The following is a 13,633-nucleotide window of genomic DNA, read 5'->3' on the forward strand; positions in this document are numbered from 1 at the left end:
GAGCTTCTGCTTCAGCAATTGACCTATGAAGTATTGGGAAGAAATAGCAACAGCACACGGACTTATATACCGCTTCACAGTGCTTTTACAGACCCTCTCTAAGTGGTTTACAGAGCCAGCCTATTGCCCCCCCAACAGTCTGGGTCCTCGTTTTACACACCTTGGAAGGAAGGAAGGATGAGTTAACCTTGAAATCCTTCATGGAATTGTCTGTTTGATACTCCTAGCTTAGCTGCTTTAATGTTTCCATCAGATCATCTGTGTGGGCGCCCACATGCTCTGCGACACAACACACATTTTATCTCTCGAATCCATAAACGTGCACAGTTTTAGGAGATTTTGGTCTCGTACAATGTTTATCAGCCTTTACAACTTTTAAGGCTTGTTGAACTTCCAACTCCCAGAATAGGCTGGAGAATTCTGGGAGTTGAAGTCTGCACACGTTGCAAAGGTTGAGAAATTTAGTGAACTTAGTGGCTCAATGAAATGGACCATTCTTGGCAACAGAACGATGCGTTGATTGAACCTTGGGTCTCACCTGATCTGAATGCATCTGTTGATTTCTTCCGAACAGGATTCCCGACATTCCTCCCACTGCTTCCTTAACTCTCGAGGTGGAATTGTTGACAGCCAAGGATGCTCCCGATTGGGAACTCCTCAGCGGGAAAGAGAAAGTCTCACTGGCTAATCGGAAGAGAGAACGCGGCAATTTTCACTACCAGCGAACAAATTACGTTCTGGCTGCCCACTCCTATGAAATTGCTCTCAAGGTCATCAACTCCAATACTAAAGGTATCTGATTCCCCCCTCCCCCCTCAGCCCCCCAGGAAGCCTGGCTTCTACCCAGAGGTCCGCCTAGGGGAGTGTTGTGGCCCACCAGCAGCCAGTGGACCTAGCAGTAGATTCGTACAGTGAGGAGGTTAGGGAGGAACATGGGCCAGTCCTGGAGTCTGGGGAAGGCTCTGATGAGGGCTCTGTGTCAGAGGCAGAGAGGGGGCCAGGGCCATCTGACAGTTATCAGCTGCCTTCGGAGTCAGACATCAGTGAGGCAGACGAACAGTTGGAGCCTGTTCCCAGTGTGCGCATGCGCAGAGTTGCCAGATGAAGGGAACAGCTAAAGAACAGGTGTTGTCTTGGGAGTAAGGCCACAGGTGGATAATGAATGGCCCCTCCCAGAGGAAATAAAAGAGGAGTGAAAGGGGAGTGGAGTTTGCAGGAGACAATTAGTTCGCTTAATTGGTTTGTGACTCTCCGAGACTCCTTGCCAAGTATTGCAGATATCGGCCTGTCAGTTCTCCAAGCCAGATAAGGTCTGTGACTGTAAATCCTCCCTTGAAAGAGTTTGCCGGATGTGAATGAGCAGAATTCATTGTCAGTTAATAAAAGGGTTTTTTGTCGGGACCAGGAGTTTCCTTCATGCTCTTGGAAAGCCTCGGTCAGAACAAGGAGCAATTTGTTTTGTACCAAAGTGCTGCTCAATAGTTGAGAACTAGCAGCGCAATCCTTATTTTTAAAAAATGCCTCTTGAACTCTACAAAATGAAGCGGGTACTATAGATACAGGCAGTCCTTGACCTACGACCACAATTCAGCCCAAAATTTCTGTTGTTAAGTGAGACATTCGTGAAGTGAGTTTTGCCCCATTTTACAACCTTTCTTGCCCCAGTTGTTTAGTGAATCACCGCAGTTGTCAAGTGAGTAACAGGACTGTTCAGTGAATCTGAGTCTTTCCCCCTGTCTTGAATCACAGGCTTTTCCCCAGTCCTAACTCTTGTTTCGTTTCTCTCCCTGCAGTGGATTTCAGTGAGGAAGAAGAGGCAGAGCTGGTGGAAGTGAAGATAAAATGTTTGAATAATTTAGCAGCGTCCCATCTTAAGCTGGACCATTTTGAGGCTGCCCTGCGATCCTGCAATCAAGTGTTGGAGCAACAGCCAGATAACATCAAGGCGCTGTTCCGAAAGGGAAAGGTAACAGAGGGTTTAACAATGAGCTCAAGGTCTGAGAAGGATTGGCTGGTGGAACTGCCCGTCAAAGGATGGCAGCACTTGGGCACCTCCTCCCAGGTTATATTCCAGATCAGGCGATCCTTGACTTGCAACCATAATTGCAGATTAACAGAGTTGGAAGGGACCTTATAGGTCATCTAGTCCAACCCCCCTCCCAAGCAGGAGACCCTACACCATTTCTGACAAACGGCAGTCCAATCTCTTCTTGAAAGCCTCCAGTGATGAAGCTCCCATAACCTCCGAAGGCAACTTCTGTTCTATGCCTTGATTGCTCTCACTGTCATAAAATTTCTCCATATTTTCAGATTGAATCTCTCTTTGTTCAGTTTCCATCCATTATTCCTTGTCTGGCCTTCAGGTGCCTTGGCAAATAGCTTGACCCCTTCCTCTCTGTCGCAGCCCCTCAAATATTGGAAGACTGCTATTATGTCTCCCCTGGTCCTTCTCCTCACTAGACTAGCCATGCCCAGATCCTGCAACCGTTCATCGTATGCTTTAGCCTCCAGTCCCCTAATCATCTTGGTTGCTCTTCTCTGCACTCTTTCTAGAGTTGAACCCAGGATTACGATTGTAAGTCATTGGAGTCGTTAAGTGGGTCACCACGTGACCACATGCAATTTCAGGAGCTTTTGTGGTGGTCGTTAAATGAACTCAGTAGTCGTTAAGCAAACACAGTGGTTGTTAAGCAAATCCATTTTTTGCATGAGTGTCTTTTGCCGGAAACCGGAAGTAAGTATTGGAAATTGGCACAAAAAAAACCCATTACTAATTGTGATCACATCATAACAGGAAGCTGCAAACAGCTGTAAAGGTGAGCCAGTTGCCAAGCACCCAAAATACGATCACATGATCGTGCGTGTGTGTGTTTGTGGCCATTCTAAGTTGGGTGGTAAGTAGCTTTGTGAGGGTCTGTTGTAACTTTGAAGGGTTGCCATCAGATAGGTCTGGCAGAGGCTTTCAAAAAGCTGCGTTAAACCAGAGATTGCCCAGCATTTTTCTCTTGTCTGCTAATCTAGGTTCTGGCACAGCAAGGTGAATACAGTGGGGCCATCCCTATCTTAAAGACCGCTCTGAAGCTGGAACCATCAAATAAGGTAAGCCTTGGAATCTGATCATAACTGGGGCAGAGAAAACAAGCAGCGGCTTATGAGCACCGAACAGCCTATAGGCTCCTTCCCCATTGACTATGCTTGTCAAAATCCAGCTGGGAAGGTGATTTCATGAACCCCAGACTGATAGAGGACAGTAAAAGAATCTCTGTAACTCAGAGTTGAACAGTGGAGTCCTTGGTGGTCTCTGAGCTTGGTTGTTTGCTTGCAGACATTTCATTACCGTACTAGGTAATATCATCAGTGCTGATGAGTAAACTGGGTTTGCTCCCCTATTTATATACAAGTAGCTGATAACCCGGCGTTGCCCGGGTTTTTATTTAAAGGGAGGGAAATATCCGGACCAAACGTAATTTCTAATGTTGGATTTCCCACCTTACCATTAGGGGGCCCCTTGTGGAGCATTGTGAAGCTGTTACCCTGGCAACTCCACTGCGCTGTACAGTAGAAACCATTTTACGGCAGTACAGTAGAATCCATTTTAAGGCACAACAGGCTGTATTTTAACAGAACACACACACCAAGGGGTATTAGGGGTGTCTTACCCCCACAGTATTTTTCTCCAGAGAGTAAATCATCTGTGTACCAAGTTTGGTTAAAATTGCTCAAGTTCCAGAGTTATGCTGGAACACACACACTCACACACACACACTTTTATATATAGGGAAGAATAACTGACAGTGAACTGTCAAGCTCAGAGAACACCAAGGAGTGATAGAAGACACTTGGAAGGCCTGACATTGGAGAAGATCCTTATCCATATTCCCTCTTACAAACGGTGGCTCTGTGACCATCTTTGGGAAGAAGGTCTGTAAGCAGTTGGGATGGACAAGGAAAATGTCAGAACTAAACCCACCACCACCACCACCATTGGGAGGGCAATAGTCAAAATCTGGCTCAGATGACCTTCTCCTGTTCTAAGGCCACCTATGCAGAACAGACCACAAGGAATGTTACAAGATGTTTTTCTGGAATTGTGTTGGCCAACTTTGCAGCAGACAACTTGGTTTAGTGGTTAAGGGACTAGACTAGAAACCAGAGTAGAGTAGACTAGAGTAGAGTAGAGTTGAGTTGAGTTGTTGAGTTGAGTTGAGTTGTTGAGTTGAGTTGTTGAGTTGAGTTGAGTTGTTGAGTTGAGTTGAGTTGTTGAGTTGAGTTGAGTTGTTGAGTTGAGTTGAGTTGTTGAGTTGAGTTGAGTTGTTGAGTTGAGTTGAGTTGAACTGAACTGAACTGAACTGAATTCTTTATTGGCCAAGTCTGATTGGACACAAAAGGAATTTAAGTTCTGTGAGTTCCAGCCCTACCTTGGGCATGAGAAGCTGGTTGGTTGACTTGGGGCCAGTCTCTCTTTCTTAGCCTGACCCACCTTCACAGGGTCACTGTTGTGGGGGAAATAGGACGAGGAAGGAGAATCAGCTATATTTACCGCCTTGAAGGGTTTATAAAAAACGATAAAGGCGGGATATAAATTAAATAAATAAAATAACTAAATAACCCGGGAACTCTGATGTAGAAGTGTCCTTCTCTCGCCTTCTTAACGGTACCCCCAATCATGGCGTATTCTGTTCTCCGTCGGCCTCCAGACCATTCACACCGAGCTCTCGAAACTGGCCAAGAAGCACGCTGACCAAAGGAGCATCGAGGCAGAGATGTACCGCAAGATGCTGGGGAACCCTGCGTCCGGCAGCCCCCCAGCGAAGTGCAAAGATAAATCCTCCTGGGTAAGTGGCCAGAGAGAAGTATTCACTGAGCAAGAGAGGTAGGGAGAAAAAGGGAAATGGATTGGATGTCTTGGGCACTAACACCTGTATGATGGGCGTAGAAACTCCTGTAGGCCCTTGTGTCTTTTGCCCTTAGAGCCGACGCAGCGGCCTATAAAAATTGCCCCTTGCTTTCCGTGCTCACTGTAAGATGTTGCTTTCTACCTTCAAGGGCTGAACAGGTTAGGGCCTGTTTGTCTACGGCAGGGGTGTCAAACTCGATTTCATTGAGGGCCGCATCAGGGTTGTATTTGACCTCAGGGAGCTGGGGTGGGTGTGGCCAGAGTGGGTGTGGCCTGCTTGGTGTCATTCATGTCCGCACCTGTGGCGGCCCGAGTGCTCTGCCAGCAAAAACAAGTTCCTGAGCTCCGTTTCTGGCTGCGACGGCCTCCTGTAACTCTCTGCCAGCCCTTCCCAGCTCCGTTTTTGCTGGCAGAGGGTTTCAGGAAGCCGTTGCAGCCGGAAATGGAGCTCAGGAGGAACCTATTTTCACTGGCAAAGGCTGCGCAGGCCGGTCTTTTGTTGTTTCCAGGGTTGCTGCACGGGCCAGATCTAAGCACCCCGTGGACCAGATCTGGCCCGTGGGTCTTGAGTTTGACACCCCTGGTCTAAGGCAGGGGTGTCCAAACTTGGGAACTTTAAGACTTGTGGACTTCAACTCCCAGAATTCCCCAGCCAGCATGGTCTAAGGCAATGGTTCTTAACCTCTGGTCTAAGGCAATGGTTCTTAACCTTTTCTTCACCACTAACACCCACTAACACCCCTTTAAATACCCTTTGTGTGGCCATGGACCTCCCAGGATTTAAATCATTCAATCATCAGGAATTCTGGGAATTGAAGTCCACATCGCTTCAAGTTCCCGTGTCTGAATAATGGGTCGGATCAGGTGAAAATCAGAAAAATATCCCCATGCATGCCTCTGGGAGAGGTAGTGGGGTGGACTATTTCCCACTCTTCCATTGTAAAATCTCCATATTCCAAGGCCTGGGACTCAGAGTGGCTCTCTTAATTGAGGAGTCGGAAAGCATTTGCGGAATTTCCCCAAAATGCTTTAACAAGGGTTGCTTGGTAGGGAGCATACTCCAAACAGGACCTACCTTAATTTTGGGCGAATAAAATGAGAAGGTGGTGTTGGAAAAACCCAAATTTGCAAGTTGGGGCTCTGGAGCAGCAAAATAAGGACAAAAACATAAGAGCCATGCAAAGTTATGCAAAACATAGGTCCCAGCTCGGCGATCCGGGGGGGGGGGGGGAGAGGGGAGGGGATGTTTCCTGCAGGTGGTAGATGAGTGCATGTATGTGCAACTCCATTTGTGCCAGAGGCGGGCTTGCGCAGCCCACTTCCTAATGGGCCACGGCCTCGGTAGTGAGCCACGGGCCAGGAGTTGGGACCCCCTGATGTAAAAGGTGTGGTTTTTAGTTCTCTTGATGGAGCAAATTCATCAGTAACTGGGTTTAAACATGATTGGGATAAACACAGGTCCAAGGGTGGGCTGCTATGGGTTTGCTCGGGTTCGGGAGAACCCCTAGCTAACATTATGGCTGGTTCAGAAAACCTCCAAATCCCACCCTGGGCTAGCCCTGCCCTTCCCCTCCCCGGAGTCTCCAAGTGGTCTGTTTTGGATGCGAGGTAAGTGCAGGGCCTGCGCGGAGGCTCAGGGATGGGGAAAAACAGGCCTTCTGGAAGGCCAGAAATTGGTCCGTTTCCAGCCCCCGGAGCCTGAGGAAGGCAGTTTTCACCCTCCCAGAGGCTCGAGGAAAGCCTCCGGAACCTGAGGAAGGCGAAAATGCCCCACCCACATACGTGGTGCAGGAAGCCAACTAGGCCACGCCCACCATGGCCACACCCACCCAGCAACCGGGCAGAGAACCCGTTGCTGAAATTTTCGAAGCCCACCCCTGCACAGGCCCACCGTCTGACCGAAATTAAAAATAGCAATAAAGAAAATATAAAAATACTAAATAAAAACAAAGAGACAAAGCTCTAAAGAGCGGGATCGATGGACCACCGGGTCTTTTTCTCTCATTTGTCTTCTATTGTTTCTTTGAGGCTGCTCGGGATATGCCAGTTCCTGAGTCATGTGTCTTCTGAATTTTGACAGTCACTTATAAATTTATTCATTTTTTTCTCCTTCCCAGGCAATTCCGTGGAAGTGGCTGTTTGGTGCCACTGCTGTAGCGCTAGGGGGCGTAGCCCTGTCAGTCATCATAGCAGCCAGAAACTAAGGCCGACCTGCGGTTGATGACCTTTGAGGGATCAGGCTTGGAGATTTGGCCCTTCCTTCCTCCCAGCTCCTGCCCCTCTTCCACCACCTGGCCCCCTCAAGGATTGGCATACGACTTTGCACTGGTGTCCTCCCCTCTGGACTGTAGGTTGACTGAGTGGGGTGGGCACAGCAGACCTGGCTCTCCTGCCCAGCAGAAAGAATTCCCAGCCTCCAGAGTTGATCAGAACATCAATGAAACCCTTTTTGCAGGAGATGCCCGAGGTGGCAAGAAAGATTTTTGCATCATCTGGAGCTGCAGAAGTGAGAAGAAACCCAGAGGGTCTGGGCATATTTTTGCAGGAGAGGGCAGGAAAACAGGCCTTGGCTAAATGACTTACCATTCCCTTCTCTCTTTTCTTTCTTTCTCTCTCTCTGTCTTTCTCGCTCGTGTGGGTTTTTCTTCTTCTTGCGCTATAAGTCGCCCCGCAAAGGATCCGTCAAAATGAAGGAAGGATATATTGCTGGGGTCCACTGGGCAGGGGGAAGAAACCAGGGACTGCAAAAATAAAAAAATAAAAAGTTGCATTGGCTTTAGAACAGATATAGGAGGAGAAGCTTAGAAACAGTTTAGGCCTGGCCTTAGGCCGGGTAGAAAGAGGCCAGGACTGTGAAAGATGCTCCTTTAGTGCTCAGGATTGGTTTGGGTGGGTGTCAAGAGGGATTTTGGTTTGTTCAACCACCTTCGGTGAAAGCTTCCTTGGAGAAGAACCTCAGGGGATTCTCTAGATTTCGTTTTGGTTTGTTCAGCTCTTTCCAGGTATTGAAAACATGGGTAAAAAATGACCTGAATTGCTTTCTTTTAGTCGTCTTCAGGAAGCCAAATCGGGAGCCAAGAAACTTCTCCATCGTTGCTCGAAATCTGCTTTCAAACTTTACTGGTGGCTCTCTCCCCCCCCCCCCCCCGACTGTCTCCTTTTTAAGCCACCCAACTTTTCAGTTAGCAGCACCAGGTGCCACTCGAACCCGGCGCTGCTTTTCTTTGGTACAGTTTTTCACACTCTCTACATTTTAAAACTGTGAACAGCTGCGACATCCTCATGTTCTAATAAAGCAACATCTCTCAGCAGATTTCCTAGCCATTCCTTTATTCTGAGCGTCGTGGAATCGTTATTTGTTCACTTACTAGCCGATAACCTGGTGTTGCCCAAGTATTTATTTATAGAGGGAAAATATCCGGACCAAACGTAATTTCTAATGTTGGATTTTCTCTCTTACCAGAGGGATCCCCCTTGTAGAGTACTGTGAAGCATTACCATGACAACTCCGTTGTGCTGTACAGTAGAAGCCATTTTATGGCAGTATAGTAGAAGCCATTTTAAGGCCAACGGGCTGTATCTTAACAGAACACTCCCCCCCCCACAAGGGGTGTGAGGGGTGTCTTACCCCCACACAGTAGTTTTTCCAGAGAGTAAGTCATCTGTGTACCAAGTTTGGTTGAAATTGCTCAAGGCGTTCCAGAGTTATGCTGGAACACACACACACACCACACACACACTTTTAGATAGATGATAGATGATAGATAGATAGATAGATAGATGATAGATAGATAGATAGATAGATAGATAGATAGATAGATAGATAGATAGATAGATAGATAGATGATAGATAGATAGATGATAGATAGATAGATGATAGATAGATAGATAGATGATAGATAGATAGATAGATAGATAGATGATAGATAGATAGATGATAGATAGATAGATAGATGATAGATAGATAGATGATAGATAGATAGATATAGATGATAGATAGATAGATAGATAGATATAGATGATAGATAGATAGATAGATAGATAGATAGATAGATAGATAGATAGATAGATAGATAGATAGATAGATAGATAGATAGTCCATTTATCTTCATTTAACTTTGGAAAGTCACAGAACCAAACAGCTTGAGAATCTCAAAGTGGAACATGGACAGGGAAGTAAAGTGAGGAAGGAACAGCTTTTGGGATATTCCTTCCCAAATTAAGCAAACTAAGCAAGCAATAACCACTCCCAAAATTCCACAATCACGATGCTGTTTGTGTCTCTGCGTGTGTCTTACAGGGAGAGAGAGAAATGTTCCACCACTGAAAAACCAGATTCCCTGTAACTACCCAAGCTTGGCCTGTATTACTACGGTATAACCTGCAGAATTCCCCCAGCCCCCCATTTGATTTAAAGTACAGGTAATCCTCAACAGACAACCACAATTGAGGCCAAAATATATGTTGCTAAGTGAGAAATTTGTGACTTTTGCCCCATTTTACGACCTTTCTTTGCACCGTTGCTAAGTGAATCATTGCAGTTGTTAAGTTAGTCACACGGTTGTTAAATGAATCTGGCTTCCCCATTGGCTTCGCTTATCAGAAAGTTGCAAAAGGTGACTCTGGGACACTACAATCTTCATAAATGTGAATCAGTTGCCATGCTTCCGAATTTTGATCACAGGACTTTGGGGATGCTGCAACTGTCGTAAGTTTGAAAAATGGTCACGAGTCACTTTTTTCAGTGATGTCAACTTTGAACAGTCACTAAGGGGGTAGTCACTAAGAGGGATAGAATCAAGATCACGTGAAGTGTTAATACCACTTTATAAGGCCTTGGTAAGGCCACACTTGGAATATGGCATTCAGTTTTGGTCCCCACGATGTAGAAAAGATCCGGAGACTCTAGAAAGAGGGCAGAGAAGAGCAACAAAGAGGATTAGGGGACTGGAGACTAAAACATGAAGAATGGTTGCAGGAACTGGGTATGTCTAGTTTAATAGAAAGAAGGACTAGGGGAGACATGATAGCAGTTTTCCAATATCTCAGGAGTTGCCACAAAGAAGAGGGAGTCAAACTATTCTCCAAGGCACCTGAGGGTAGAACAAGAAGCAATGGGTGGAAACTAATCAAGGAGAGAAGCAACTTAGAACTGAGGAGAAATTTCCTAACAGTGAGAACAATTAATGAGTGGAACAGCTTGCCTCCAGAAGTTGTGAATGCCCCAACACTGGAAGTCTTTAAGAAGATGTTGGATAGCCATTTGCCTGAAACGGTATAGGGTTTCCTGCCTAGGCAGGGGGTTGGACTAGAAGACCTCCAAGGTCCCTTCCAACTCTACTATTGTATTGTATTGTATAAGTGAACTGTTGTAAGTCAGGGACTACCTGTACTGGTAGTCCTTGAGTTACGACCATAATGGAACTTGCCCATCATAGTCAAAACTCATGACAGTTATAAAGCTGTCCAAATCAATTTTGCCTTTTTTTGTTGTAATGGTTAAGCAAATCAAAACAATTTGCCTTCAGAAGGTGTGGGAGCTTCATCATTTGAGATTTTCAAGAAGAGATTGGACTGCCATTTGTCAGAATTGGTGTAGGGTCTCCTGTTGGAGGTGGGGGTTGGACTAGATGACCTACAAGGTCCCTTCCAACTCTGTTAATCTGTGAAATCTGCTAAAACCCTGCAGTTGTTAAGGAAACCAGTGGTTGCAGTTTTGCTGAAAACTAGAATTCACTTTTGGTTTTCAGCAAAACTAAAATAAAGTAAAATGCGTTCATGTGATCTTAGGACAGGGCAAATGGCCAGGTCTAGTTGCTAAACTCTTGAAGTGTGATCATATGACTGGGGAGGCAACCACTGAACTTTGAACCCGGGTCGTAAATACCTGCCAGGTAGATCTGTTGGACCTATCATATTCTCAATCAGCAATTTTTATCTATGGACTCCAACTCCCAGAATTCCCTAGCTAGCATGTCACTTGATTGTGAGATGGGCAGCTATATTAATATGGAGGAATGTGAATGAATGAATGAAATCCGGGGAGTCGAAGTCCAGATATCTCAAAATTAAGATTTAAGAGCCACCGGTTCAGAGGTTCTGTTGTTATCTTCCCTACAAATTTGAGGAGACCTTTTGAAAAAGCCCATGACAGAGTCTTATTGTCAGGGTTCCAAGTAACACCCTCAACGAAAGAAGACTCCAAGGCTTCGGTTTCCACAAAGTTCCATTTTATTAGAGATGTCATATTGGCACATCTGGGAAAACCCGAATCTGAAAGCTTCCAGGTTTTCCCCACCCAAAAGAAAGTCCAAGACCCTGCCCAGCACCCACATATCCATCACATGGTCCAACCAGGCACCGGCCCAACCGGAGATGCCTCCCAGTCACACCGCTCCAAACGCAGGGCAAGGTGTCCTTGACTCTCTGAGAAAGGAATGTTATTTAGACTATATATCTCCCATACACCATATAATCCCCCTTCCCATTTTCCCGCAGCAGAAAAATGTGGCAGGCCTGAAGGCCCAATGTAAAAGATGGCTTCCAGGTCTGACATTTTATGTTTTCCAAACTGTGGCCTTCACCTCAGTGAACATATTACTTTAACAACACATGCAGGCCATGCCCACCCCAGCTCCACAAAGGTAAAAAACATTGCGTGTGTCACGTCATGTGATCAAGTCTGAAGTTGTTCAACAAACCTCACCCCTCCCTCTTGAAAGCTTAATTAAACCACTATCCTATATTTTTGTAGCAGATCCCACAAATTAATGGGAGTCCTTCTGGAATTCCTACAAGGCCATCTTCTAAGCAAAGATTTGCACCTGTTCTCATAAGCCCGCAGAGGTGAGGAACTATGGCCCTTTTATGAGGTGTGGACTTCAACTCCCAGAATTCCTGAGCTAGTATGGCTGGCTCAGGAATTCTGGGAGTTGAAGTCCATAGGTCATAAAAGGGCCATAATTCCCCACCCCTGCCATAAGGCAAGCTATCACCTTGTTGGTTATAGCAAGCTTTTACTACCCCTCCCCCTCCCCAGAAAAAAGATATAAAGCAGTGTTTCTCAACCTTGGCCACTTGAAGATGTCTGGACTTCAACTCCCAGAATTCCCCAGCCAGCCGGCTAGGGAATTCTGGGAGTTGAAGTCCGGACATCTTCAAGTGGCCAAGGTTGAGAAACACTGAAAGGCTTTTCTCAATCTGGTGATACACAAATATAGTTAGGCTACCTCAGAGACACCTGAAAAATTTCTATAAATATAAGTGTCCTACCGGATCAGATGCCTCTAGCCCACTCAGGAAACTGACTAGAGCAAGGAAACAGTTGTTCAGTTTCACTTTGGGATGAAGTAGTTACAACTGATATATTTAGAGCAGCCCAAAGCAAGCGGAAGCAATTTTGCCCCCTCAAATACCACTATGGGTGGGGAGATGTCTTTTTTTTTTGCACACACACACACACACATACACGAACATTGGCATACACACTCATTCCCACCCCCATCTTGGTGGGCAGCTGGGGGGGGGGGTTCAATCTTTTCTTGAAATAAGCAGAATACAAAGTGTGCAATTTAAACGGGGGGGGGAGGGGGGTTAGTCCGTTGGATCTTCCTTTTCAGTATACTCTTAAATTGTATTTGATTTTTTTGGTCAGATTTAGATACTACCCATCTCACTCTCACGTTGCTAAGAAAGCAGACATTCCTTTTGAAATTATATTATCAGAACCCTACGAATGACGGTCAACATTGGAACCTAAAGACAGGGTGGAAGATAAATTCCCCCTTTGCTCCGTTATCCTTGGCAGAATTGCAACTTTAAACAATTTAATTAATTTTTAATTTTATTCAATTTATAGACCGCCCCCTCTCCCCGAAGGGACTCAAAAAAGTTCCCAGAGGGCTGTTTAAGCTAAACACACCTTCTAGAACTGGGGTGTCAAACTCAAGGCCTGCAAGCCGGATCTGGCCCGCTGGCCTGTCTAGTCCAACACCTGTTGGTGTTGGACTAGATGACCTACCAGGTCTCCTCCAACGCTGTTAATCTGTTAATTTACAATGCTAGCCGCATCCTGGGATCACGTGATCATCATTTGTGACTTTCCCAGCTGGGTTTCTGACAAAGTCAATGGGGGAAGCCAGATTGGCTTTGTGACAGCATGGTTCACTTAATGATAGCGATTTGCTTCTCCATTGTGGCAAGAGGTTGCAAAATCAGTCGCAACTCACTCAGCAACCATCTTAACTTAGCAAGTGTGGTCCCAAGTGTGGTAAGTCAAGTAAGTCTACCGTGTTTCCCCCAAAATACGACATGTCCTGATAATAAGGCCATGCCACATTTTTCTGGTGGGCAAAAATATAAGCCCTCCCCCGCAAATAAGCTCCCTGGACAACCCCCCACTTCCGGCCAGGCAGAGCGCCACTCACCAACCTAGAGGTATCCCGAAGGTGCCAAGCTGTGGGAACTGGGGGGGAGGCAAAGGTGATCGCGTTGCTTGGCGCCTTCGGGATACCGCTAGGTTGGTGAGCAGTGCTGTGCCCAGCTGAAGAGGGGGGTTGCCGGGCGGCTGCTCTCTTCCGAGCAGGCTCCCAAAGAGCCGGGCACAGCCTCATGGGCGAATGGCTGTGTTGTGTTGGGCTGTCGCAGCAGCGCAACACAACAGCCATGAAGCGACCACGCTTACGAGCAGCCACATGGCAAACCCCCTTTCTAGCCAGGAACAGCGCCATTCACTGA

The 13,633-nt window shown here is 46.3% G+C and overlaps 1 protein-coding gene across 4 annotated transcripts in view; it reads left to right on the top strand.

The window, feature by feature from the left end:
• FKBP8 (FKBP prolyl isomerase 8) overlaps positions 1-8,208 on the top strand; it is a 28,481-nt gene extending 20,273 nt beyond the window's left edge. For all 4 annotated transcript variants that reach the window (XM_081959653.1, XM_081959655.1, XM_081959654.1 and 1 more), the window contains exons 5-9: positions 575-792; positions 1,794-1,966; positions 3,022-3,099; positions 4,698-4,835; positions 7,015-8,208. In XM_081959653.1, coding sequence (XP_081815779.1) covers positions 575-792; positions 1,794-1,966; positions 3,022-3,099; positions 4,698-4,835; positions 7,015-7,101 — 694 coding nt within the window. In that variant the 3' untranslated portion in view covers positions 7,102-8,208. The remainder of the gene's footprint in view (positions 1-574; positions 793-1,793; positions 1,967-3,021; positions 3,100-4,697; positions 4,836-7,014) is intronic.
• Positions 8,209-13,633: the final 5,425 nt, after the last annotated feature.

This window comes from Natrix helvetica (assembly GCF_964273705.1).
Source record: "Natrix helvetica genome assembly, chromosome: 1".
Taxonomy (NCBI): domain Eukaryota; kingdom Metazoa; phylum Chordata; class Lepidosauria; order Squamata; family Natricidae; genus Natrix; species Natrix helvetica.